This window comes from Lepidochelys olivacea (genome assembly GCF_965140295.1).
Source record: "Lepidochelys olivacea isolate rLepOli2 genome assembly, chromosome: 4".
NCBI classification, from domain to species: Eukaryota; Metazoa; Chordata; order Testudines; family Cheloniidae; genus Lepidochelys; species Lepidochelys olivacea.
The window spans coordinates 146510620-146537636 of NC_140414.1; the positions used below are offsets into that span (position 1 = coordinate 146510620).

At 55.1% G+C, this 27017-nt stretch overlaps 1 protein-coding gene across 2 annotated transcripts in view; it reads right to left on the bottom strand.

The window, feature by feature from the left end:
- DYSF (dysferlin) overlaps positions 1-27017 on the bottom strand; it is a gene marked incomplete at its 5' end in the record, with an annotated part of 306191 nt that overhangs the window by 173741 nt on the left and 105433 nt on the right. For both annotated transcript variants that reach the window (XM_084626184.1, XM_084626183.1), the window contains 8 exons: positions 6127-6233; positions 14766-14890; positions 17167-17344; positions 18347-18460; positions 19147-19262; positions 25229-25311; positions 26234-26277; positions 26379-26447. In XM_084626184.1, the coding sequence (XP_084482310.1) occupies positions 6127-6233; positions 14766-14890; positions 17167-17344; positions 18347-18460; positions 19147-19262; positions 25229-25311; positions 26234-26277; positions 26379-26447 (836 nt within the window). The remainder of the gene's footprint in view (positions 1-6126; positions 6234-14765; positions 14891-17166; positions 17345-18346; positions 18461-19146; positions 19263-25228; positions 25312-26233; positions 26278-26378; positions 26448-27017) is intronic.

The following is a 27017-nucleotide window of genomic DNA, read 5'->3' on the forward strand; positions in this document are numbered from 1 at the left end:
GGGGCAGAGGCTGGCAGTTAGGGAGGGGGCGGGGGAAGGTTTGGGAGGAGCGGGGCGCTGTCTGTATGCGGGCACAGGCTGGCAGTTAGGGAGGTGGGGGGAAGGTTCTGGAGGAGGGGGTGCTGTTTTATGGGGGCACAGGCTGGCAGGGAGGTACGGACGGAAGGTTATGGAAGAGTGGGGCGCTGTCTATATGGGGGCACAGGCTGAAAGTTAGGGGTCTGGGGGGAAGGTTCTGGAAGAGTGGGGCGCTGTCTGCATGCGGGCAGAGGCTGGCAGTAAGGGAGGTACCGGGGTAAGGTTTGGGAGGAGCGGGTGCTGTCTGTTTGGGGGCACAGGCTGGAAGTTAGGGAGGTGGGGGGAGGTTCTGGAAGAGTGGGGCGCTGTCTGTGTGGGGGCACAGGCTGGCAGGGAGGTACTGGAGAAAGGTTCTGGAAGAGTGGGGCGCTGTCTGTATGGGGGCACAGGCTGGCAGTTAGGGAGGTACTGGCAGAAGGTTCTGGAAAAGTGGGGCGCTGTCTGTATGGGGGCACACGCTGGCAGTTAGGGAGGTGGGGAGAAGGTTCTGGAAGAGTGGGGTGCTCTTTTATGGGGGCACAGGCTGGCAGGGAGGTACAGACAGAAGGTTCTGGAAGAGTGGGGCACTGTGTATATGGGGGCACAGGCTGGAAGTTAGGGAACTGGGGGGAAGGTTCTGGAAGAGCTGGGTGCTGTCTGCATGGGGGCAGAGGCTGACAGCTAGGGAGGTGGGGGGAGGTTCTGGAAGTGTGGGGCGCTGTCTGTATGCGGGCACAGGCTGGCAGTTAGGGAGGTGGGGGGAAGGTTCTGGAGGAGGGGGGTGCTGTTTTATGGGGGCGCTGTTTTATGGGGGCACAGGCTGGCAGGGAGGTACAGACGGAAGGTTCTGGAAGAGTGGGGCGCTGTCTATATGGGGACACAGGCTGGAAGTTAGGGGTCTGGGGGGAAGGGTCTGGAAGAGTGGGGTGCTGTCTGCATGGTGGCAGAGGCTGGCAGTAAGGGAGGTGGGGGGAGGCTCTGGAAGAGTGGGGCGCTGTCTGTATGCGGGCATAGGCTGGCAGTTAGGGAGATACCGGGGGAAGGTTCGGGAGGAGCAGAGTGCTGTTTGTTTGGGGGCACAGGCTGGCAGTTAGGGAGGTGGGGGGGAAGGTTCTGGAAGAGTAGGGCGCTGTCTGTATAGGGGCACATGCCGGCAGTTAGGCTGGTACCAGGGGAAGGTTCTGGAGGAATAGGGCATTATTTTTCAAGTGGCACAGGCTGGCAGTTAAGGAGGGGGTGGGGGAAGGATCTGGAGGAGCCATTGAGGCGTAAGCGTTGCAGTAAGAGGCCGTGAGTGTGTGTTGTTATTGTGTGTGCTGGTTGTATTGATTTGTGAATAGGGGGTTATGGGTGGGTTGCGCTGGCAACTTTGTGTTGGGTTGTACAGGTGGTGAATCAATCTTTGAAGAACTGTGGCAGCTGTACTAAGTAATCCCCACTCTGAGCAGTCCCCTTCATCGCACTGACTCCTTAGAACCGCTGAAACTGGTGCATGCAGATTCGGTGTAATGTCAGTGTGGTGGTTGGTTGAGATCCCTCTGTTAGCAGAATGGTTGAGGACTCTTGGCATGGCATAGATACAGGTCTTTACTTTTTTATTATACGGAGATTCTGTTATCAATTCAGGGAAGTCCTAGACTCTGTTATACTGGATGTCAGACACTATGATCACATTAGTTCCTTCTGGCCTTGGACTCTATAACGTATTTATACTGGGACTGTCAGTTTCTTGGGACAAGAAACCTCTTCTTGTTCTGTGTTTGTACAGCACCTAGAACAAGGGGCCCTGATCCATGATCGGGATTCCTAGGCACTACCACAGTATAAATCACAGCTTGTATTTACAAGGATAAATATCTCCATTTCTAAAGCGTCTCCCTCCAGTATACTTCGGTACCCCCTGGAGTTTAAAATAAAGTAGCAAGAACACCACTCCATTCCAGGCACTGGTAACTTTCCTGTTACCCCAAGAATGGCTAGAGTCAATACCAACTGCTATAGAGGTCTTGAAAACATGCCTCACTGTGATAGACTATTATCCAAGAGAAGGTCAACAGGTGACTTGATCACAGTCTCCAAGAACTTACATGTAGAAGACATTTCTGACAGCAGATGGCTCTATATTCTAGCTGCAAAAGGCAGAATGAGATCCAATGGCTGGAAGGTGAAGCTAGACGCATTCAGACTAGAAATAAGGTACTCATTGTGAACAGTGAAGGTAATCAATCATCACAACACCTTACCTAGGGAAGTGATGGATTCTTCACCACTTGGAGTCTTTAAATCAAAACTAGATGTCTCTTTAAAAGATATGCTCTAGCTCAAACAGAAGCTATGGGCTTGAAGCCAAAATTATTGGGCAAGATTCTCCAGCGTGTGCTGCGCAGAAGGTCAAACTAGATGATCGTATCGGGTCCTTCTGGCCTTAAATTGAAAAGGATCCCAAAGAGTGTTCAATTCTCCAATGACTGGCTCAGTCAGATTTCTAATGAAACAAGCAACTCAGTGGTCCAATTTTAGAGCTTAACCAGTCCCTCTTAGGTTAGGCCTCCTGGCAGACATTGCTGCAATGCACAAGACTCCCCAGAAGGCACACATGGTAGGTATCGGCAAGCCCATCAATTTGGATATTATCCTGATTAGTTTAGCAAATTCTGCTCTCTTTTCAGAACATGTGCTAGTGCTCCTCGCTGATTTATTTAGGCCAATTTCTCTCAACTATGCAGAAGCAATTTACCACAGGAGCTTAGCACCGAGGAGGAAACAGCCAGAACGAACCACTGGCTTGGCAGCTCCCTCAGTGACATTTTTTCCTCATTTAATTGAATTTGTTTTGGAGGGAGCAGCATCTCTGGAAAACCTAAATCCTGGGATTATCCTCGGGTCACGTATGGCACACACAGGAGCAATGGAATATTTACAGCCCTTACAATAGCTCTGACCTTTTCCAAGGAGCTGGGCGGGGGGGGCGAACATCTCCCTGGTGAGGCTTAAAATCAAATAAATAGGTTTTGAAAAGAGCATCCTTAAAGCTGCCATCCTCGTTGGTTTATGGAGCATTTCCCAAGCAGCAGACTTGGCTCATCTGCATGCCACACGCGGAGCATGTTATTCCATTCCATCGCCTGCCCCTGAAAGAACAAGCTACTGGCCAGTGAACAAACCCCACAGGATGTGAGTGAATGCCGTAGGCTTCCAAACACCTTTGCTAGTGACCTACGTGCATCTTAGCAAAGAGCAGTGAGGACCAGGTGGCTCAAAGGCCCATTAATAGGCTCCATGCTGTCTTTTGCCATTAGGTTACTGGTTCAAATCCAACATAGGTTGGTAGAGTGAGTCAGTGGCATCGCGGGGGTGAGCCCTGTGTAGAATGAGTTAATGGGTCTTGGTCCTTTTCCCAGTGAACTAGCATCTGCAACTGAACACGTTTGTCTCAACGAAGGCTGGGGATAGACACAGAGGCCAAACTCCCCTTTTCTCCCTAGAAATGGTGCCTCTGAGTTGAGGACTGAGATACGTGAGTGGAGCAGTGCTGTAGCTGTTCAGTCACTGGGAGGCATCACTTTCCAAAGCTGTCAATTGGCGCCTTTCTCCAACACTTTTCAATATGAAGAGTGACTATTTCTGTACCCCTGGGTATTTTATACTGGGCAAGCTTTATGAAAAGCAGCAGTGGTTGTTTAATAGCTGCCACCTTCTTCAGAATAGGCCACAAGCTGTTAACAATTCCCTTTGGCGAAGGCTTATCATCACACCCTACTCAACAACTAAAACCATATTAAAGATTTCCCTGTGAGCAATTGCTGGAGTTGGGACGATATGAGGGGAGGTAAATTGAGATATGGTGATAAAGCCTGGGAACTCCAGTTTCAGACCCCACGGCCCCAAGATATCACAGCAACGTGGGCCACGGAAAAACCTAGACAGAGAGTCAAATCATATTGGAAAATAAAATTCAACAAAAGTTTGTGCCAGACATTCAATGCTCTTCCAACAGACCTTTCTGCTACTGGTGCCTACCTGCAATAGGTCCAGGTCACAGGACCTAGGACACATCGTTAAGGGAAAACATATTGGACTCTTTGCCTTTCCTGATTATGATATAAATCAGATGCTTCAATGGGAAAGGTTAGGGTTTTTCAAATGCGTGCATAACGTTGGATTCCCTCCCTTTGAGGGGGAGATTAAGAGCCGGTTAGGCCCCAGTTTCAGACTCTGTTTAAAAACAGAATGTGAATTGATCTCTTTCCATTATTATTTGTATTTCAGTAGCATCTCCAAGCCTAACTGAGGTCCCGGCCCGATTGTGCTAGGTGCTGTACAAACACAGAGACAGTTCCTGATCCAAAGAGCTTACGGTCTGAAGAGACAAGACAGAGGAAGGGTGAAAGAGATGCACAGAGTGTCTTGCCCAAGGTCCCACAGCAAGTCAGTGGAAGATCTGGGGATAGAACGCCAGTTTTTTGCTTGGCTGTCGCATCAGTAATGAAACAGCCTGCAAGTGCCAGGGAACCAGAAACTGACCTTGCAGTGACGTGCTGTTAATATTCAACCTAGGCTGTGTGAGCTATGCAGAAGGACAATAAGGGACTGGAAAAATCTATTCATTTTCTTTACTCACTTAAGCAAAAACCTCTTTTTTGTGACCACTGCCAAGGGAAGAGCCAGCACCTCTGGGACAAGGTGATTCCATTAACGCAACTTCCTCTGGCAATATTTCGACTTTGTCCTTGAAAAAGTATAGAAAGACCAAGATTTTCAAAAGTAGGAACCTACACTTAGACTCCTCAATCCACATGAAGTGGCCTCATTTTCAAATATATGAAGCACCAGCATCCCCCACCAGAGTCAATGGGGGCTGTTGGGTGCTTAGCACTTATTTAGGCACCTAAATACAGAGTAAGGAGCCAAACTCTGGGCCCGTATTTGAGAAAATCTTGACCTATTTTTATTGATAGCATAACAGCGTGTAAGATTTGGCGTCACCTGAAACAGGACGGAGTTAAGGGGCTGGAAACTAAGTGTATCCTCCCCTGGCAGAATTTTGTGAAAAATACAGATTACTTTTTCATTCCAGCTGTAAATTAATCTGTGGAACTCCTTGCTACAGGATGTTGTTGAGAATTTAGGAAGAGTCAAAGAGGAACTGGATGTTCATATGGATAATAAGAATATCCAAGATTATAATACATAATGCTTAAAAAAAAAAGAGTATTGAAAGGGAGATAAACCTTTTTCAGGGCTTTAAACCCATCTCCTATTATTAGAGATCAAGACAAGACCTTCATGGTGGCAGATTCACCCAGCAGGGGAGGTTTAGGTTGGATATTAGGAAAAACTTTTTCACTAGAAGGGTGGTGAAGCACTGGAATGGGTTACCTAGGGAGGTGGTGGAATCTCCTTCTTTAGAGGTTTTTAAGGTCAGGCTTGACAAAACCCCGGCTGGGATGATTTAGTTGGGGATTAGGTCCTGCTTTGAGCAGGGGGTTGGACTAGATGACCTCCTGAGATCCCTTCCAACCCTGATATTCTATGATTCTCCCATATCTGCCTAGTGATGGGGTCCTTACACCTTCCTCTGAAGCACCTAGTGTTGATCCCTGTCGAAGGACGGATACTGGGCTAGAGGGACACTTGTCAGATCCAGTCTGGCTGTTCCCATGTTCCTGTGAGTCAAGAATCTCTCTCTCACACACAATACATCCAGAGGAGAAGTCACTGCTTCATAAAAGTTCATTCCTACCGCAACAGTATCTGCAAATGTAAATTCTAGGCTGCTCTTTTTTTCTAGCCCTAGATTCCAGCTGGAAGCATATCTATTGCAATGGCTCAAGCTGCGCTACAATGGGGCTTATTCAGGTATGCTGGGTTGCAGCCCTTGCATAAAGAGTGGAAATTTACGATCTGCTTTAAATGTCACCTTTTCAACTCCGTGCCTTGGCTCAACAACCTTTGAAGTAAACATTAGCAAATGACCAGGATTTTTCAGCACAAGGCCCCTTCCAACATAAATAAATGTTCTTGTAATAAGCGCATGAAAAGGCTCACAGTTGAATTTGGCAGAAATACCTGCAGTCTGCGATGATGTCATCAATCAACTGGGCAACCAATGAATCCAAGTCATTTGATGAGCATTTGGCCTTGAGCGCAAGGTGGACCAGCTCCAAGCCTGCTTCCTACACAACACACAGAGCAGAGAACTCATGCACTGATTATGGCACCTCCCAGCCTTCCCCTCACCCGCACCCTACAGACCAGCACTGCACAAAAGTGCAATGTCATTTGAAGGCCCAACATAGCCCAAAGGCCTCCCATCCTGCAGCCAATGGGAGGCCCCAATTTTCATAGCCTCCTGTGGGTGCTTGTGAATATGGGTGTCACACCCCCCTCTAGCTGCTGGTCCACACAGAGGATTAGAGTCTACTACCACTGCCAGTTAACGAAGCTACTCTTTTAGTTTGTGCTCTTCATGTTGAAGCACCAGAGTTCCATTCCTGCTGGAGACCCAGCTGGGGGAGACAGAGAGCAAGAGAGAAACATTGGTGTCCTACAGATGGCTTTGTCTTTTTTCAATCTGGGGGACATCTCCCTAAAAACAAACAGATTTTTAATGAAGGCCCTTCAAGCTTTCATCCTACAGTAACTCCTTGCTTAACATTGTAGTTATGTTCCTGAAAAATGCGACTTTAAGCGAAATGATGTTAAGCGAATCCAATTTCACCATAAGAATGAATGTAAAAGGGGGGGTTAGGTTCCAGGGAAATTTTTTTTGCCAGACAAAAGACTATATTTTATAGATATACAAACACATATACACAGTATAAGTTTTAAACAAACAATTTAATACTGTACACAGCAATGATGATTGGGAAGCTTGGTTGAAGTAGTAAAGTCAGAGGGTGGAAGAGGGTGGGATATTTCCCAGGGAATGCCTTACTGCTAAATGATGAACTAGCACTCGGCTGAGCCCGCAAGGGTTAACACATTGTTGTTAATGTAGCCTCACACTCTACAAGGCAGCACAAATGGAGGGAGGGGGACAGCATGGCAGACAGAGACAGAGAGACACACCCTGTGTGTGTGTGTGAGAGAGAGAGAGAGAGATGCGCATTGCCCCTTTAAGTACGCTAACACCACTCTAAGTACATTGCCTTTTTAATTAGATCAGAAAGTTGAGACAGCAGCTGCTGCCAGCAAGCTCCCTCTGTCCTGAGCCCTGTCCTGTCCGTCTCCCGTCCCCACACGGCTTTATGGAGATGGCGTAAGCGGGGGGCAGGAGCAGGGGGGAGGGGGACACCCTGACATTAGCCCCCATCATTCCTGCACAGCAAGCAGGAGGCTCCCGGGAGCAGCTCCAGAGCAGAGGGCAGGAGCAGCACACGGCCGTGGGGGGAGGGACAGCTGAACTGCTGCCGCACAGGGAACTTAGGGGAGCGGAGAGCTGATAGGGGGGCTGCCGGCCCACCCTGGCTCCAAGATACCCCTCCCCCCCAGGCTAGCTCCACCGGGCTGCTCTTCCTGCAAGCAGTGGACAAAGCAGATGGCTGCCAAACAACCTTATAAAGGAGCACTGTGCAACTTAAACAAGCATGTTCCTAATGGATCAGCAACGTAACAACGAAACAACATTAACCAGGATGACTTTAAATGAGGAGTTATTGTACTGGAGCATTTCCTGAGCGGCAGGCTTGGTTATTTTAAATTTCACACACACAGGGTTCATATTATGCCACTCCAACCATGAAAGGATGCTCCACAAACAGAACGTTTCGCACAAGTAAGTTCTGGGTTCAAACCCTGCTGTCAACCTAGATGGAGGCGGAGGGAAGGTTTCAGAGTGGAAATAAGGCATATGTTTTTAATGGGGAGTGTAATTAACCATTGGAACAATGTACCAAGGGTCATGGTGGATTCTCCAAAAAGAAAAGGCGGACTTGTAGCACCTTAGAGACTAACAAATTGAGCATAAGCTTTCGTGAGCTACAGCTCACTTAATCGGATGCATTCAGTGGAAAATACAGTGGGGAGATTTATATACATAGAGAACATGAAACAATGGGTGTTACCATACACACTGTCACAAGAGTGATCACTTAAAGTGAGCTATTACCAGCAGGAGAGCGGGGGGTCGGGGGGGAACCCTTTGTAGTGATAATCAAGGTGGGCCATGAAGGAGTCCAGGAAAGCTGGCTGTATTTTCCACTGAATGCATCTGATGAAGTGAGCTCATGAAAGCTTATGCTCAGATAAATTTGTGAGTGTCTAAGGTGCCACAAGTACTCCTTTTCTTTTTGTGAATATCGACTAACACGGCTGCTACTCTGAAACTGGTGGATTCTCCATCACTGACAATTTTTAAATCAAGATTGGCTGTTTTTCTAAAAGATCTGCTATGGGAATTATTTCGGGGCAGGTCTCTGGCCTGTGCTATGCAGGAGGTCAGACTAGAGGATCACAATGGTCCCTTTTGGCCTTTGAATCTAGGAATCTATGCTGTAAAAGCACTCTCTGTACGTTACATGTTGTGGCCAACCTAAGAAGCAGTTAGACATGTTAGTAAAAGTGAGTTGTTATGAGCAGGGTCTGAGAAACAGGAGAATATTGATCTGGCCCCCTGATCACCTTGATGCCCCTACTGAGATCAGGGCTCTGTTGTGCTAAGCACTGTGTATGTTAAAAGTGAGGCTCCATCCCAAAGCGTTGATTGTTCCATTGTGCAATTTCAGAGGGGGAGAGCCCAGGCCCGATGCGACTCCCTCAGGGTGACACAGGGAGTCCCTGGGCAGCGTGTAGATAGCGCTGCAGGCCCCAGGTTGTGCAATGGGCTCATGGAGCACGGGGGCACCATGCTGTGACCCTGTGAGGCAGCATGCGCATAGGTGCTGTGTCTGCCCAGAGCAGCACAGCTTGCTGAGTAGAGTGTGCACGTGTGTAGCTTGTGCAGCTGAGTGAGTGCAATGGGCGTGCGTGTGGTGCGGTACTTGGAGTTGCTCAGCCCGGCGTGCGCATGTGTGGTGCAGCACTTGCTGCTGCTGAACGCAGCGTCTGCGCCTGGGGTGAGCAGCGGCTGAACTGCAGCGTGTGTGTGTGGCGTGATATTCGCAGTCGCTGAGCGCAGTCGCGGACGTGGGGCGGTATTTGCAGTCGCTGAGCGCAGTAGCGGACGTGGGGCGGCATTTGCAGTCGCTGAGCGCAGTCGCGGACGTGGAGCGGCATTTGCGGTCGCTGAGCGCAGTCGCGGACGTGGAGCGGCATTTGCGGTCGCTCAGCACAGCTTGTGTGTGTGTGGGGCGGCATTTGCGGTCGCTGAGCGCAGTCGCGGACGTGGGGCGGCATTTGCGGTCGCTGAGCGCAGTCGCGGACGTGGGGCGGTATTTGCAGTCGCTGAGCGCAGTAGCGGACGTGGGGCGGCATTTGCAGTCGCTGAGCGCAGTCGCGGACGTGGAGCGGCATTTGCGGTCGCTGAGCGCAGTCGCGGACGTGGAGCGGCATTTGCGGTCGCTCAGCACAGCTTGTGTGTGTGTGGGGCGGCATTTGCGGTCGCTGAGCGCAGTCGCGGACGTGGGGCGGTATTTGCAGTCGCTGAGCGCAGTAGCGGACGTGGGGCGGCATTTGCAGTCGCTGAGCGCAGTCGCGGACGTGGAGCGGCATTTGCGGTCGCTGAGCGCAGTCGCGGACGTGGAGCGGCATTTGCGGTCGCTGAGCGCAGTCGCGGACGTGGAGCGGCATTTGCGGTCGCTCAGCACAGCTTGTGTGTGTGTGGGGCGGCATTTGCGGTCGCTGAGCGCAGTCGCGGACGTGGGGCGGCATTTGCGGTCGCTGAGCGCAGTCGCGGACGTGGGGCGGCATTTGCGGTCGCTCAGCGCAGTCGCGGACGTGGGGCGGCATTTGCGGTCGCTCAGCGCAGTCGCGGACGTGGGGCGGCATTTGCGGTCGCTCAGCGCAGTCGCGGACGTGGGGCGGCATTTGCGGTCGCTCAGCGCAGGGGCGGGGTGCGGTATTTGCGGTCGCTCAGCGCAGTGGGGGGGTGCGGTATTTGCGGTCGCTCAGCGCAGTGGGGGGGTGCGGTATTTGCGGTCGCTCAGCGCAGTGGAGGGGGCGGTATTCGCAGTCGCTCAGCGCAGGGGGGGGTGCGGTATTCGCAGTCGCTCAGCGCAGTGGAGGGGGGGCGGTATTCGCAGTCGCTCAGCGCAGTGGAGGGGGCGCATTATTCGCAGTCGCTCAGCGCAGTGGAGGGGGCGGTATTCGCAGTCGCTCAGCGCAGTGGAGGGGGCGGTATTCGCAGTCGCTCAGCGCAGTGGAGGGGTGCGGTATTTGCAGTCGCTCAGCGCGGGGCGGGTGCGGTATTTGCAGTCGCTCAGCGCAGTGGAGGGGGGGCGGTATTTGCAGTCGCTCAGCGCAGTGGAGGGGGGGCGGTATTCGCTGTCGCTGAGCGCAGTGGGGGGGTGCGGTATTCGCTGTCGCTGAGCGCAGGGGGGCGCGGTATTCGCAGTCGCTGAGCGCAGTGGGGGGGTGCGGTATTTGCAGTCGCTCAGCGCAGGGGGGGGTGCGGTATTTGCAGTCGCTCAGCGCGGGGCGGGTGCGGTATTTGCAGTTGCTCAGCGCAGTGGAGGGGGGGCGGTATTTGCAGTCGCTCAGCGCAGGGGGGGTGCGGTATTCGCTGTCGCTGAGCGCAGTGGGGGGGTGCGGTATTCGCAGTCGCTCAGCGCAGGGGGGGGTGCGGTATTCGCAGTCGCTCAGCGCAGGGGGGGGGTGCGGTATTCGCAGTCGCTCAGCGCAGTGGAGGGGGCGGTATTCGCAGTCGCTCAGCGCAGTGGAGGGGGCGGTATTCGCAGTCGCTCAGCGCAGGGGGGGGCGGTATTTGCAGTCGCTCAGCGCAGTGGGGGGGGCGGTATTTGAAGTCGCTCAGCGCAGTGGAGGGGGCGGTATTCGCAGTCGCTCAGCGCAGGGGGGGGTGCGGTATTGGCTGTCGCTGAGCGCAGTGGGGGGGTGCGGTATTCGCAGTCGCTCAGCGCAGGGGGGGGTGCGGTATTCGCAGTCGCTCAGCGCAGTGGAGGGGGCGGTATTCGCAGTCGCTCAGCGCAGTGGAGGGGGCGGTATTCGCAGTCGCTCAGCGCAGGGGGGGGTGCGGTATTCGCAGTCGCTCAGCGCAGTGGAGGGGGCGGTATTCGCAGTCGCTCAGCGCAGTGGAGGGGGCGGTATTCGCAGTCGCTCAGCGCAGTGGAGGGGGCGGTATTCGCAGTCGCTCAGCGCAGTGGAGGGGGCGGTATTCGCAGTCGCTCAGCGCAGGGGGGGGTGCGGTATTGGCTGTCGCTGAGCGCAGTGGGGGGGTGCGGTATTCGCAGTCGCTCAGCGCAGTGGAGGGGGCGGTATTCGCAGTCGCTCAGCGCAGTGGAGGGGGCGGTATTCGCAGTCGCTCAGCGCAGTGGAGGGGGCGGTATTCGCAGTCGCTCAGCGCAGTGGAGGGGGCGGTATTCGCAGTCGCTCAGCGCAGGGGGGGGTGCGGTATTGGCTGTCGCTGAGCGCAGTGGGGGGGTGCGGCATTCGCAGTCGCTCAGCGCAGGGGGGGGTGCGGTATTCGCAGTCGCTCAGCGCAGTGGAGGGGGCGGTATTCGCAGTCGCTCAGCGCAGTGGAGGGGGCGGTATTCGCAGTCGCTCAGCGCAGTGGAGGGGGCGGTATTCGCTGTCGCTCAGCGCAGTGGGGGGGTGCGGTATTCGCAGTCGCTCAGCGCAGGGGGGGGTGCGGTATTCGCAGTCGCTCAGCGCAGGGGGGGGTGCGGTATTCGCAGTCGCTCAGCGCAGTGGAGGGGGCGGTATTCGCAGTCGCTCAGCGCAGTGGAGGGGGCGGTATTCGCAGTCGCTCAGCGCAGTGGAGGGGGCGGTATTCGCAGTCGCTCAGCGCAGTGGAGGGGGCGGTATTCGCAGTCGCTCAGCGCAGGGGGGGGTGCGGTATTTGCAGTCGCTCAGCGCAGTGGGGGGGGGGCGGTATTCGAAGTCGCTCAGCGCAGTGGGGGGGGCGGTATTCGCAGTCGCTCAGCGCGGGGGGGGTGCGGTATTCGCAGTCGCTCAGCGCGGGGGGGGTGCGGTATTCGCAGTCGCTCAGCGCGGGGGGGGTGCGGTATTCGCAGTCGCTCAGCGCGGGGGGGGTGCGGTATTCGCAGTCGCTCAGCGCAGTGGGGGGGCGGTATTCGCAGTCGCTCAGCGCAGTGGGGGGGCGGTATTCGCAGTCGCTCAGCGCAGTGGGGGGGCGGTATTCGCAGTCGCTCAGCGCAGTGGGGGGGTGCGGTATTCGCTGTCGCTGAGCGCAGTGGGGGGGTGCGGTATTCGCTGTCGCTCAGCGCAGGAGGGCGCGGTATTCGCAGTCGCTGAGCGCAGTGGAGGGGGCGGTATTCGCAGTCGCTCAGCGCAGTGGAGGGGGCGGTATTCGCAGTCGCTCAGCGCAGTGGAGGGGGCGGTATTCGCAGTCGCTCAGCGCAGTGGAGGGGGCGGTATTCGCAGTCGCTCAGCGCAGGGGGGGGTGCGGTATTCGCAGTCGCTCAGCGCGGGGGGGGCGGTATTCGCAGTCGCTCAGCGCAGTGGGGGGGCGGTATTCGCAGTCGCTCAGCGCAGTGGGGGGGCGGTATTCGCAGTCGCTCAGCGCAGTGGGGGGGCGGTATTCGCAGTCGCTCAGCGCAGTGGAGGGGTGCGGTATTTGCAGTCGCTCAGCGCAGGGGGGCGCGGTATTCGCAGTCGCTGAGCGCAGTGGAGGGGGCGGTATTCGCAGTCGCTCAGCGCAGTGGAGGGGGCGGTATTCGCAGTCGCTCAGCGCAGGGGGGGGTGCGGTATTTGCAGTCGCTCAGCGCAGGGCGGGTGCGGTATTTGCAGTCGCTCAGCACAGTGGAGGGGGGGCGGTATTTGCAGTCGCTCAGCGCAGTGGAGGGGGGGCGGTATTCGCTGTCGCTGAGCGCAGTGGGGGGGTGCGGTATTCGAAGTCGCTCAGCGCAGTGGGGGGGGCGGTATTCGCAGTCGCTCAGCGCAGGGGGGGGTGCGGTATTCGCAGTCGCTCAGCGCAGGGGGGGGTGCGGTATTCGCAGTCGCTCAGCGCAGTGGGGGGGCGGTATTCGCAGTCGCTCAGCGCAGTGGGGGGGCGGTATTCGCAGTCGCTCAGCGCAGTGGGGGGGCGGTATTCGCAGTCGCTCAGCGCAGTGGGGGGGTGCGGTATTCGCAGTCGCTCAGCGCAGGGGGGCGCGGTATTCGCAGTCGCTGAGCGCAGTGGAGGGGGCGGTATTCGCAGTCGCTCAGCGCAGTGGAGGGGGCGGTATTCGCAGTCGCTCAGCACAGGGGGGGGTGCGGTATTCGCAGTCGCTCAGCGCAGGGCGGGTGCGGTATTTGCAGTCGCTCAGCACAGTGGAGGGGGGGCGGTATTTGCAGTCGCTCAGCGCAGTGGAGGGGGGGCGGTATTCGCTGTCGCTGAGCGCAGTGGGGGGGTGCGGTATTTGCAGTCGCTCAGCGCAGGGGGGCGCGGTATTCGCAGTCGCTGAGCGCAGTGGGGGGGTGCGGTATTTGCAGTCGCTCAGCGCAGGGGGGGGTGCGGTATTTGCAGTCGCTCAGCGCGGGGCGGGTGCGGTATTTGCAGTCGCTCAGCGCAGTGGAGGGGGGGCGGTATTTGCAGTCGCTCAGCGCAGTGGAGGGGGGGCGGTATTTGCAGTCGCTCAGCGCAGTGGAGGGGGGGCGGTATTCGCAGTCGCTCAGCGCAGGGGGGGGTGCGGTATTCGCGGTCGCTCAGCGCAGGGGGGGGGCGCGGTATTCGCAGTCGCTCAGCACAGCATGTGCACGAGCTGCAGTTGATGTACGGAACATCGTATTTTTGAATAGCGCAAACATTCCTGCTTTGGCAGCGCAGCTCCCTTCCAAGCACCATCGAATTACGGGAAAGTACGAAGTGGAGAGCACGCCAGCCTGGGAGCAAGTCAAGCAGATTCCCTGGGTTCCGAGCAGCCCATTTCGGTTAGTCCTTTGCAGACTGTACAGTCACCTCACCTATTTTTAGACGTGTTCCCTCCTGTGTCCCCTCAGTGTGTCTTTCCTGTTTGCCATCGTATGTGGCTATTTATCGACGCCAGATGTTTGCAAGCGAGAGCCCCTCCCTGACTCACTCTCCTCCTGCTCAGGTCAGAGTCCCTTGGATGTGACATTAAATCCACGTCCGTCGGACGCCTTTTCTGCCACTTTCTGGGTGGATCACCGTCAATCCTCCTATGTTTTCTGCCATTCTTAGTTCCTCACACCCACCATCACACCCTGTATTCCTGGAGATCACCATTTACCAACCCCTCCACCTGTCTGAGTGCAGCCTCCTATGGGGAGGAACACTGAGGCTGTTTTAAGAACAGTGCCACACAACTGTTTAAAGCCCAGATGTGAAGGATGCTATTGGCTAAATGGGGACTTAGAGAGGCTGCATGTAACTATGATAATTATTTGGCCTCCTAGACACTGTCATTAACTCCCCTATTCATTTCCCAGCAGCTTTAGTGATCCCAAGGTTTGAGGAGCTTGGTTTTCTATGTCTGAAAGATGCCGCCCCCTGCAATACCATGCCCCCAGAGTCACTAATTAACTCAATACAGATTCCTCCTTGGGGTACATGATAAGGCTCAGCACAAACGCCAGCAGACCTGACAGCCCTGGGCTCTCCCACGGAGATGCAAAGGCAACGCTCCACTCACCAGCCTGTCTGCAGTGCGTTGGAGGAGGTTCTGCACGTCCGTTCTGTGGCTGATATCCTCCCAGTAGGACGAGAGCACCACCACGGGCTTCACGTTGCCCCACGGGAGGTAGTAATACTGGCAACCTGAGGGACAGAACACATTCGTATCTGGCTGTGTGTGCGGGATGACACCTGCAACCGACTGGCCCATGGACAGAGAAAGGGGCAGAGGCCTGCTGCATTGTGCTCTTTGACCTGAAGGGCAAAGGTTTTAGCCTTGGTTCCCTCCGTGTGTGAAGCAATGAGATGAATTATAATCCAATCACCCTTGGTATGAAACAAGATGTCGAGTGCAACTCGAACTGTTGTAAGAAACCCACAGCTATGTAGGTGCCACTATGCTGGGGCCAGCTGGGACCTCCTGAGATCAGAAAAAGGTTCTGCTACAAAAGCGCAGGCCCCGGCATCTAAAGGGGAGTCTCCATTATGTGTCATTATTGGGCCTATGACTCATACTTGAACAGTTCTGATTTCCTGCAGAGGAGGGCAGCAGTACACGCACACACAATCAGTTCATTGCAGTCACAGTAACAGCTTACACATCTGTCACACCATTTATACCCCCGAACCCTACACGCACCGAAACCACTCCACCCACCACAGCAATGCAGCCACTGCTGGGGTGCACCAGAGGGCAGCTGAGTCCCCTGCAACACCACTCAACAGTTTCGGCTGGGGAGTGAAGAGGAATACCACATCCAACTAAAACAAAATTAGTTGGAAATTTTAGGCAGGCAGAATGCAATTGCCCAAGATGGAACGTGGCCGGGACAGCAACCCTAAACACTGCAAAAATGGCCATGGCATCCTGGATGGCCCTGAGCACCCAAGGAGTTCTGCACAGCTAGAGGAGATGGAAGGGGGAGGTACATTTTACTCAGGGGTGCGGGCTTTTGAAGGTATCCCAAAAAAGGAACATCCAATAGTGGTAGGGTGGCCAGGTGTCCGGATTTCAACTGGAATGCCCAGTCGAAAAGGGACCCTGGTGGCGGTGCTGATCAGACCATTAAAAGTCCAGTCGGTGACACAATGGAGCCAAGGCAGGCTCCTGGAAGCGGCAGCATGTCACCCCTCTCTCTGGCTCCTATGCATAGGAGGCCTCCGCAAGCTGCTCCCGTCCCAAGCACCAGCTCTGCAGCTGCCATTGGCCAGGAACCATGGCCAATGGGAGCTGTGGGGGTGGTGCCTGCGGATGGGACAGCGTGTAGAGCCGCCTGGCCACGCCTCCACCTAGGAGCCAAAGCGGGGACATGCCGCTGCTTCCGGGAGCTGCTTGAGGTAAGCACCACCCGGAGCCTGCACCCCTGTCCCCCTCCTGTGCCCCAACCCCCTGCCCCAGCCCTGATCCCCCTCTGGTCCTCTGAACCCCTCGATCCCAGCCCCACTCCAGAGTCCACACCCCCAGCCAGAGCCTTCACACACACCCCAATGCCCCAATCCCCTACCCTGATCCCCCTCCTGCACTCCAAATCCCTCGATCCCAGCCCGGAGCACCCTCCTGCACCCCAAGCCTTCATCCCCAGCCCCACTCTAGAGCCCACACCCACAGCTGAAACCCTCACCCACCCCCCATGTCCCAACCCCCTGCCCCAGCCCTGATCCCCCTCCTGCCCATCCAAACCCCTCAGTCCCAGCCCAGAGCACCCTCCTACACCCCAAGCCCCTCATCCCCAGCCCCACCCCAGAGTCTGCACCGTCAGCCAGAGCCCTCATCCCCCCCAGCACCCCAAACCCCTGCCCCAGCTGAGCCCCCTCCTGCACTCCGAACCCCTCAGCCCCAGCCCGGAGCCCCCTCCTGCACCCTAAATCCCTCATCCTGGACCTACACCAGAGCCCGCCCCCCAACCCGGAGCCCTCACCCCACCCCCAATTCCCTGAGCCAGCCCGGTGAAAATGAGCGAGTGAGTGAGGGTGGGAAGAGTGGGGGGGGGGCTGGAGTGAGCAGAGGCGGGGCCTCTGAGAGGGGCGGGGCAGGGGGTGTGGAAAGGGTGTTCGGTTTTGTGCAAGTAGCAAGTTGGCAACTCTAAATAGCGGAACACGGGGCGTGTGTATTAGAGATAAGCAAGCTCCATGATCTCAGGTCAATCGGCGTCAGAGGGTGAGCTGGGCCTGTGACAGGGCAGGGCTCTGGCCTTCACCTGAGCCAGGCCACCCTGGTTCCCACGGTACAGCAGCGCAGAGGTGCTGTGACAGGCTTGCAGGGAGCAGGAAGGCCAGGAAACCTGCCAGGATTCAGGCGGTTTCCTCGGCCCGTCGTATCGGGGGCATTGCCTCTGGGGGGCTGTAGTCACAGGGTCCCCTTGGGCTCGACCCGGTTTGAGGAGCGGCCTCCTTGCCACGCCCCTTTCCCCGTGCCTCACCGTCAAACACGGCCCCGCTGTACTGCGTGGCAGAGGCCAGCGGCAGGCACGTGTTGTCGAACTTGTTGCCGTAGTTGCCGATGCTGACTTCGAACTGGACGGCGGCGTCGACGTCCTGCAGCATGCTGGCCGCGTAGAAGGCGGCGAAGAGGCAGTACTTACGCCGTCGCAGGTGCTTCTGCAACACACAGAGCCGGCCCCGTGGGAGGAGCCGCGGCCCGGGGCCTCTCCCAGCCAAACTCTCGCCCACTCCCGCATGCGCCGGGTCCCGGGATGGCGTGGAAAGGGGCAGGGAGGAGCAGCTGAAGGCCAGCATGCAAGAGAGCTGCCCCTCTCTCCCCACACGAAGGGGGAGACAGGAGGGGACAGGGAGGGATGAGGGGTTTGGACCCTACTCCACCCCTCACCCAGGAAGTGGGCAAGGAGAGTCACCCAACAGATCTTCTGATGTAAGTGAAACCCACTGCTACACATGGCTGGAATGCCCTCCGGCTGGAGAGCATGGGGCTAAGCCCACCCTGGCTGCATGATTAGCCCCACCTGAGAGAAATTAGGTGACCCCAGGGTAAAAGGCAGCCAGAAGAGGCAGACAGCTCCAGAGACTGCAGGGAGCAAGACGGTTCTGCAGGGCCCTGAGTCAGCAGGGGAAAAGCGCAAGCAGGAGAAAGCTTTCCTGACAGGGAGACCCAGGAGAGACCCTGCCGAAGGAGCTGGGCAGAAACCGGGCTGCAGGCTGCACCAGTTTGCATTTCACTCATTGTGTTGGTGTACTGTGGGGCGGGACACTGACCTAGGGCTGGAGCCCAGAGAGCCGGTAGGCACCTGAGGACTAAGTGGGATCCCTTCTGGAGACCATTTGAACTGGCAGTTCACAAAGGGCCCTGGAAGAGACAGGACGGCCCCAGGCACAGGGCCCCAGAGGGCGACCTCTCTCCATATGAGGGGTGGCCAAGAGGCAGCAGACGACCACATACCCTCAATGCCCGAGTCAGCAAGGAGATGAGTCTGCGACAGCAGCTGGCTAGCAGGGAGAGCCTTTTGGCTCCAACTGTGCAGCAACAGGCTTTAGTTCAGGAGGCTGCAGGTTCAGTGCCCAGCTCTGCCAATTACCAACCCTGTGATTTATAGCCAGCATGATGCTTGGGTCCTCGGAAGTGCTTCAGCAAGGATGCCCACATACCTCTACCCGTAGAATATCGTCAGGCGGGATGTCCTCCAACTTCTGCTCAATATGTTCCACCAGTTTTGTCTCCAGCTCCATCAGCAACCTGCCCCGAAAGGCCACTCCCTCTCCCTTAGAGTTAGATAAGAAGAAAGTGCTGTTACCAAGATGGCCGCATCACAGATAGGCTCCCACTGGAGTCTATGGGAGCTTTGCCGTTGATTTAGTTCAGTTCAAGAGGAGCAGGATCGGGCAACGTATTTATGCAGCCCCTTACAGATGTAAAGCAGACAATGTTATTTTTTGCCCCTCAGCTTATGCTCAAATGCCAAAATGTACTTGCCAAGAGGGGTGGTAATGTCCTGTAGGTGCAACGGATCCTGTTTAGATCTGGGAGAAGAGCAGCTTTTTCAATTCAGTAGCAGTTGTGAAAAAATCAAAAGAGTTTCCATCTGGGTCAAACCGACTGAAAATTTTGGGAATTTTTTGTGAAACGAAAACGTCCTTTTGGGAGCTTTCCCACAACCGGGGTAAGTGTCCTAAGCACTCAGCTAAAGACTATTTGGGGAAACGGGGCCAGCAACAGCAGCAGCATCTCCTCCTCCTCCGCCACCACCTGCTTTGTGAGTGGCTGAACCGATTTGCAACCAGATCGTGAATAGTTTTACGTCGACCAAAGCTGCATTTTTTGGCAAACTATTCTTCCAAAAAATATAACCCAGCTCCAATCCTAGTACCGATTAATGAAAGTTTGGGATAATGAGAGTGTTTCACTTTGCAAAGAAGAATTTTGGAAAACTGAACCACCACAGCTTCACCTTTCCCATGTTGAGTTCCTCGTAGGGATCTGGAAACCCGGTAAATTCCCTCGGGCTGCCGTAAAGGTTTACGTAACAGGGTCCAAATGTCGGCAGGAATCCCAGCCCGTCGTCCACTAGGAGACCACAGGGAGCAATTGGTTACTGAACCACTACAACAGCACTTCTAATTAATGCATAAAAAGAGAACGAGCACTGAGAAAACTATAGCATATCCCTCTAACTACAGAGTTACGGGTCCAATGGGTGCTAAGGGCAGGAACACGATCCCTTGTGGACTAGACTCTGTTATTATCCTAGAATCACAGAATCAAAGGACTGGAAGGGACCTCGAGAGGGCATCTAGTCCAGTCCCCTGCACTCAAGGCAGGACTAAGGATTATCTAGACCCTCCCTGACAGGGGTTTGCCAAACCTGGTCTTAAAAACCTCCAATGATGGAGATTCCACCACCTCCCTGGGCAATTTATTCCCGTGCTTCACCACCCTGACAGTTCGGAAGTTTTTCCTAATGTCCACCTAAACCTCCCTTGCTGCAATTTAAGCCCCTTGCTTCTTGTCCTGTCCTCAGAGGTTAAGGAGAACAATTTTTCTCCCTCCTCCTCCTCCTAACAACCTTTTATGTACTTGAAAACTGTTATCATGTCCCCCTTCAGTCCCCCCACATTGCACAACACACACACTGGCAATTTAACCGGCTCATGGAACCCGCGAGTGGCTGGAACCTCTCCACTGCCACCCACTATAGGGCTTGTAGCTGAGGTAAAGGAGGCATGGCTGGTTTGTCAATACCACAGCACAGCCAGAGGCAGCCAGCCCTTAAGACAGCCTTGGGGCAGATCTAACTTACACCAAGGATCTAATCGCTCCTGACTGGCGGTTTAAAGCCAACTTTGCATTCCCTAGCCTCCCTGGCTGCACCAAACACAGACGTGGTCTGGGACTGGGGCCATCGACGTCAATGGGGTGACACCAGCGTGAGTGAGGTCAGAATCAGGCCCTGGTTAGGTGACAGCTCCGTACGGTGTTTACTCTGTACAACTACTCCAGCGTTACACCGGCAGAACTGAGAGCCCTTTCTGTGCTGCGCTAAGACCAGTCCCGTTCCCAATAAAGCCAGTCACAAAGCGCCCACGATTCCAGTGGGAGGCAGACGGACCACCCAGCACTTCCTCTATCCACACAGCAGTGGACACAACTATACAATTCAACAGAAGGAGACCCTGCCAGTGAGAGCCTGGTCTCAGGGACTCTGGTCCAGCCAATCTGCAGTAATTGCACTGAATTCAAAGGAGCTACTTCCGATTTATACTGGGGAGCCGTGGCAGTGCTAGGCCATGTCCACGCCAGAAAGGGGTCCAAGCCACAACATTCAGATCAGGATCCAGATTTTAGCCCCATTCCCTCTTTCGGAGTGTTTGGAATTTAGAGAACGGAATTTATTCTGGGACGATGAAGGCTCTCCTCTTCCTATAGTCCGATATTTGGGGTTCTAAAGGAGTGGGCCAGATTCCCGGCAGGCGTCAATCAGCGTCACTCCGCTGACCACAGTGAACTGGGAATCTATCCCACTGACTGCCATGGAGTGTGTGCCGGTTTACACCAGATGACGATCTGGCTCAGTGCCCTCTTTCTTAGGACACCTAATGATCCACCAGGTGACCCTCAGACTATTGCTTGAGAGATTGGCATCAGATGCTAAGTGAGCAGGAATAAATTGGTGTCCCCCTTGTACTTTGAAACCAGCCAGGCCCAATGCACCAGGTCTTGGCCCAGTGAGCAGCGCAACACATCCTGGGTCCTGCTTACCCCACGAAATACCATCAGCGTTCAACAGAAAGATGACTAACAGAGAGCAGTGTCTCGTGCTTGGCATACCAACCCCACCAGAGGCCAAAGGACGGTGGAGACTCCGACCATGGCCCATCCCACCCCACTGATGATCCAAGGGGGCACATATGAGGCTGGAGGACGTCTGGGGCCATATCTCAGTGGCTTGCTCCCTTTGACAAGCCACATTTCAGACACTGAGACTTTTGCTGATCCTGGTTCTGTCCAGTTTCCCAGTGTGTCTAAACACAGCTGAAACAGCCAAATTACCAAACCATGATTGCAATCAATAGGCTAGAGGGACGTACTGGCTGTAGCTTTCAGGGGCTTCACGAGAACAGGAAACTCATCTGAGGCACAAAGAAATGAAGAGAAGGTTAGAGTGGGAACAACAGAGAAGGGGTGGAAGGAGCATGACATGAGACCAATGCATTATGGGACATGCAAGCTGCTGCTGCAAGGGGGCTTTTTGTGCCAGACTCTAGAGAGAGACCAAGACAGGACCTATAACAGCTACAGTCTCCTAGATCACTCTGGCAAGAAGCTACTCATGCTGCACCATGCCACATGAGGCCCTGAGAGTGGATTGGGAGCCTTTCCTACAGAGCCCAGGCCTGGCGTCCTTACTCAAATCAGCCGGCCAAGCCGCCTCACAGGAGCCCAGCGGAGGTCCAAATCTACCTCCCTGCTCTGTGTCCCACAACGCATTGCACCAATCTAGCTGTGGCTCAGGCCCGTCTCTGACAATGGCTACACCCAACCCCTTCACCCAAAGGTCCCCGGGGCTGCAACGGGCATCCCAAAGCACACCGGAACAACTAGGGGCTTCCGTTCTGCTCCTCTATAAACGCTGTCTCCCCAGAGCTGGCCTTTGGTTCTGTGAGGCCCAGCGCAAGGCAAGACATATGGGGCCTCAGACAGACAGTTGGTCATTAGGGGGATATGGAAGAGGGGGATGGGTCCCTTGATGGCTACTGAATCCAGGCTAGGACATGGGGGGACCCTGTGTGGTGACTGTAGGCCAGAGAGACCCACAAGGTGTGTCTGTGTCCAGCAGCCTCTGTATGCATCACAGCCAAGCCGCAGGATTTCTCTACCACATGGGACACTGCACATGTTGTATCTGGGGGACCGGACAGAAAGGGAACAAGGAGCATCTGGGATGGGGTGGGGAGGAAAGGGTGTATCCCAGTGCTTTGTCCTTCGAAGAGTGTGGTTGCAATGGGCTGTCGAGTGGGGATCTCCTGGGTACACGGCAGATGCGAGTGTAGGTCCCTGTGCGGCCTCCCACGATGCCCACGTGACCTGCTCCTGTGGCCGGCAGAGAAGTTAACTGTGAGGGGGTCCCTCTGTATCCACGTACCTGCATGGCCCCGCAGAGCCATTGCTCGGGACTAAAACCCTTCACAGCTGCCAGTCTCAGCTCCCAATGCGCTTTGCAGTGCAACAGCCCCTAAGAGCAGAGGGCTGGGACTGGCCTAAGGGAAATGCTTCCAAACACCTCTGATGTACCCCTCTTTCCTGTCACCCGTCCCCTCGCTCTCTCTCTAGGGCTCTGCAGCTGCCCCATAAGTTAGGTTTCCTCCCAGGAAAGGGAGGATGAATAGACAAAGCCCGTGTCAGTGGGCGCATGGCATTGCAGTCTGAACTCCATACTCCGCATGCACTGGCAGGGTAGTTTGTGTTGTAAGAACAGGTTAGCTGCCCCCTAAGGCCCCAACTGCATTACAGACCTTGACCGAGTTTGTCACCAGGCTGACACCCTGTGTTTTAGGCCTAGGCATTCTTTTCTTAAGCACTGTGAGGGCACCATGTTTCAACCCGGCTTGTAAGCAGAGCTGCGGCTGGACTCTCACCTGGAAGTTCTGCTGCGTATGTGTGTTTGAGCCGGGGGTCATTGAACTGTGCACGGGTAATAGGGTTAGCTTGTCCCTCTACCTCCTTGGTCCATGAGCAAGATCCCAAAATGCATTGCACCACATGAGAAAATACCCACAATCCTCTGCCACTCTGCACCAGCGGCAGAGACAGGAGGTTGCAGCTGCCCCAAATTTCCCAGAGTGCATCAATGGGAACACGGCGGTGCTATACAATAAGTATGGGCAGGCCAAAACCATTGACATGTGATTGGCCTGGGAGAAATGCTACAGCGTGGATACGCCAAACCATGCAAGCTGCAATTGTGTCAGCATCTGGCGCCCACTCACAAGGGTTCTGTCTGGAGTGCAGCCAAACCAACGGGAGCACGGCGGTGAGGACAGTCGGAACAGAGCAGCAAAGGGAGTTAGCTGCAGGAGTTATTCAGTAACAGATGGGGTTAGGGCAGGTACAGGCCACAGTCCCTACCACAGCTCCGAGCAGCTGCAAAGACCCGGGTTATTCAGAAACCCCAAGACAACAAAGTGAACCATGAGTCCCTGCACTTCCTCCCGCCTGACACGAATACCATGACACGAAGGGTGTGATTGAGGTCTGGCCGCTGATTGCCACACCCCTCCCAGCCCCCACTCGGGACATCTTCAGGACTTGAACCCAAGAACCCCCAGCACTAAAAGCACGAGCTGCTACCGCTGGAGCTAGGAGACCAAGCCTCGCTGCTGCAGCAAACAACAGGCTCACAAACCTCTTACGTGAGCCAACCACTGAGGGTTCGTCTAAGTCCAGCCTCTGATTTAGGTTTGATCTCCAGTCCCCTTTTGGGACCTGGGTCCTAGGACTCTGCTGGGGGCGGGGCAGGGGGGAGGGTCACAACCCAAATCCCACTGCGACTCGGATCTAAGCCTGTCATTTTGCAATGTGGACACTGCTCAAGCCACAGACCTGAGTAGTGCAGTGTGGATGCGTTAGCATGCCTGAGAGACCTGGGTCCAGCAAGTGTAAACACAGGTTTACACCTGGCCTTGGCCACCATCGGAAGACAGGATACTGGGCTAGATGGGCCTATGGTCTGACCCCACTATGGCCGTTCTTATGTCGGTTTACAATGCGGTGTGGATGCTCCAGCACATAGCTAGAAACGCAGAATCCACAAGCCCAGGCCCAGCAGATCCGGGTTTACAATGCAGTGTAGACATACCCTGGAGGGAAGACACTGAGTCAGGACTTAGCAGAGTCCCAGATCCCTGAAACCACACAGTCTTTCCCCACTACGCACTGAGAACAGGCAGGAGGGGACTCTTCCTGGCTCCTAGATTACAATGTGAAGGTTCAAACTAAGGCAAAATGAGCTCCATGCTCCCTAACGCTTCTTTCGTGAGCAGCCGGGGCATGCTCAGACAGAGCAATTCTCCACCCCTGCCCTACGGAGCTTGCACTTCAAAGCGGACACACATGCAGAAGTTCAAAGGGCCACCACCGGCATGTCACCAGGACGTTCCCAATGCCCAAGCAACCCCGGGCCCAGCGGGAGGTTAGCAGGGCTTGCACCAGTCAAGAAGCAAGGGAAGAGTTTGGCCCAGAGAATCCAAAGATACCCCATGGATATAGGCCCCGATCCATCATGTGCTTACCCTTTGGACTGGAGCAGGCCCAGTGAAGCCAAGGGGATAATCCACCTGCTTCAAGTTACACACCTGCTTAAGTGCTTTGCTGGACCAGGCCATAGCCAATAACTGGAAGACACGCTGGGGTCGTGCAGCGAGGATTTGGGGTCAAATTGTGCCCCCCATTCGGAGCTTTGCCACTGGCATCAATAGAGGCAAGATTTAGCCCTGGATGCCCTAGTGCCAAGTGATGACTGCCCCTTCCACAGGTGCCCATGGGACAGGGAGGGCACAGGATGCCTCCCCGCCTTTGTACCCCACACTGTGCAGGAGCCAGCCACACCTCTCCCGGCTGTCTCCTCAGCAGCCGGCAGAGCCGTCCGAGAGCACAAGAGAGCGTATGCTCCCCTCCTGTCCACAGGCAGGAGGCAGCATCCCACTGCATGCCCAGGGCTCATCCCCCTGATTTCTAGTGCCCCTGCTGGGGTGGAGCTGGGCTGCAGCCAAAACCCACCCAGAGCTTCAGCGCAGACGACATTCACGACATGCCTTAAAGAGTCACCCACTTCTGTCGCGACGCAACTTCAGTCAGAGTCACTTGAGATTCCCCCATGCTCGCCCGTCGGAGGAGAAGGCACCAGCCCCCAAGGTTTCATAGAGAGGATCCCAGTCAGTATTTCTCCTTCACCAAAGCCAAGACCAGCCTCCGAGCCACAAGCATGCATTCCCCATAGCGCCCAGTGCAAACTCCAGGGATGGACCTCTCCTTACCTTCCAGCTCTCCTCCCGGGGCAGAGATTTGAGACATGCACAGGTGTGTCGTGCCAATGACATCGTTGTGAGTGACACGGTCCCTGAAATAAGGGGTTCAGTTTAATTGTAGTAAGCGTTTGGTTGATCATGCTTTGCCCATAAAGAGCCTTCCTTGGGAGATCTCCATGTTCTTTACAAACGTTAACTCTCCAAGTCATCCCTATTAAGACAGGTCAATATTATTGGACTAGATCCCCATCTGGTGTAAATCCACATTGCTTCATTGGAGTCAGTGAGCCAGATCCCCAGCGGAAGTCAATGAAGCTGTGCTGATTTTTACCAGCTGTAGATCTGTCCCTGAGGCCCATAGCAAAGTGAAGTGACTTGCTCACTATCACAAAGAGAGACAGTGGCAGACTGCACAATAGAAGCCAGGAATCCCAATTCCCTGTCCACTGCTCTAGCCACTTAGGGTCCAAGCCTGAACATCCACCCTGCAATTTGATAGCCCCACAGCCCAGGCATCACAAGCCCACATCAGCTGTCATGGGCCACCCAGGGATGTTTAATTGCAGTGTAGACATTCCCTTAGCCTGCTCCCTCCTGTGTGTAAGATTATTAGCCTAGCACCCATCACCTTATTGCCTACAGCTACTACCAACCTGTATGTTCTTGGATGTTTACAAAGGTGAGAAATAATTTCCTATATGTTTTAGGGCCACTTGGTTGCAGGTAAAGGAAGTTACTGTCCTGGGGAGTGCTCCTTACAGCCAGTTATCACCTGACCCACCCCGGCCTTAACGTGCCTGGGAGACCTCGCTTGGCCCTTGCGCAGTGGAGGCGTTGGTTCTGAGAATGCATCTGGCTTGGGATGCTCGCTGCGTTTCAGATCTGGGTTGCACTAGTACAAGACCATTGAGACTGGGGATGCCTAAATTGGTCCTTAGAACAACCTCCCCACTGTGTAGACACGGCTCATCTCCTCTTGGACATTGTCTCCTTCTATCTCCATTTCAAACTCACCAGTCCATGACCCGGATCCTCATTTTCTCACACATGGAAGGAAACTAGGAAAACAGGCACAAAAGGGGAATGGTCAGTGCAAACGGCTGAGGGAACAGTGCTCGGAGCGAAGCGACCCACGGGGCAGAGATCTGCCGTTGCTCACCATGGCCGGCACGGTGATGCGCTGGTTCCACTGTGGGTTGGCGTTCTTCTCCAGGATCTTAGAGCTGATCTGGCGAGAGAAGGCAACAATAAAAGGCAGCGTCAGAACAGCATTGGCTCACCCTTCTTTATGAGCCACAGACGCATTTGGTTGTTTCCGTTACGTTTCCCTGCCCCAGGTGGGTTTTTCGTGGCTTCCAATTCTTAGGAAACCTTCCAGGGTGCAACAACATGCACCTGAGGGAGTGAATCCTGAGCCATGACGGGCCAGGGTGTCCAAAAACCACGCCTTCCCGCTGCTGTCTGGCTTTGTGGGTGGTGTCAGGGCAGGGGCACCAGAGCATGGGGAACCAGAGGGCCATAGCTCCACCGCTTTTAAAAAAGGGAGGGCTATGCCCTCCCACTTTTTTACTGGCTGTAAGGGAGAGCAACAGGGGGAGGGGCCTCAGGGAAAGAGGCAATGTGGGGGCAGGGCCTCGGAAGAAGAGGCGGGGCAAGGGCGTGGCCTCGGTGAGAAGAGGCGGCATGGGGGCGGGGCCACAGATCAGGCATCAGTTACACACACGCACATGCTTTTAGGGCACTTCTGTCACTCCTGTGTCAGGGTCCTCAGACTGTCTCTCTCAAGCCAAATGTTCTT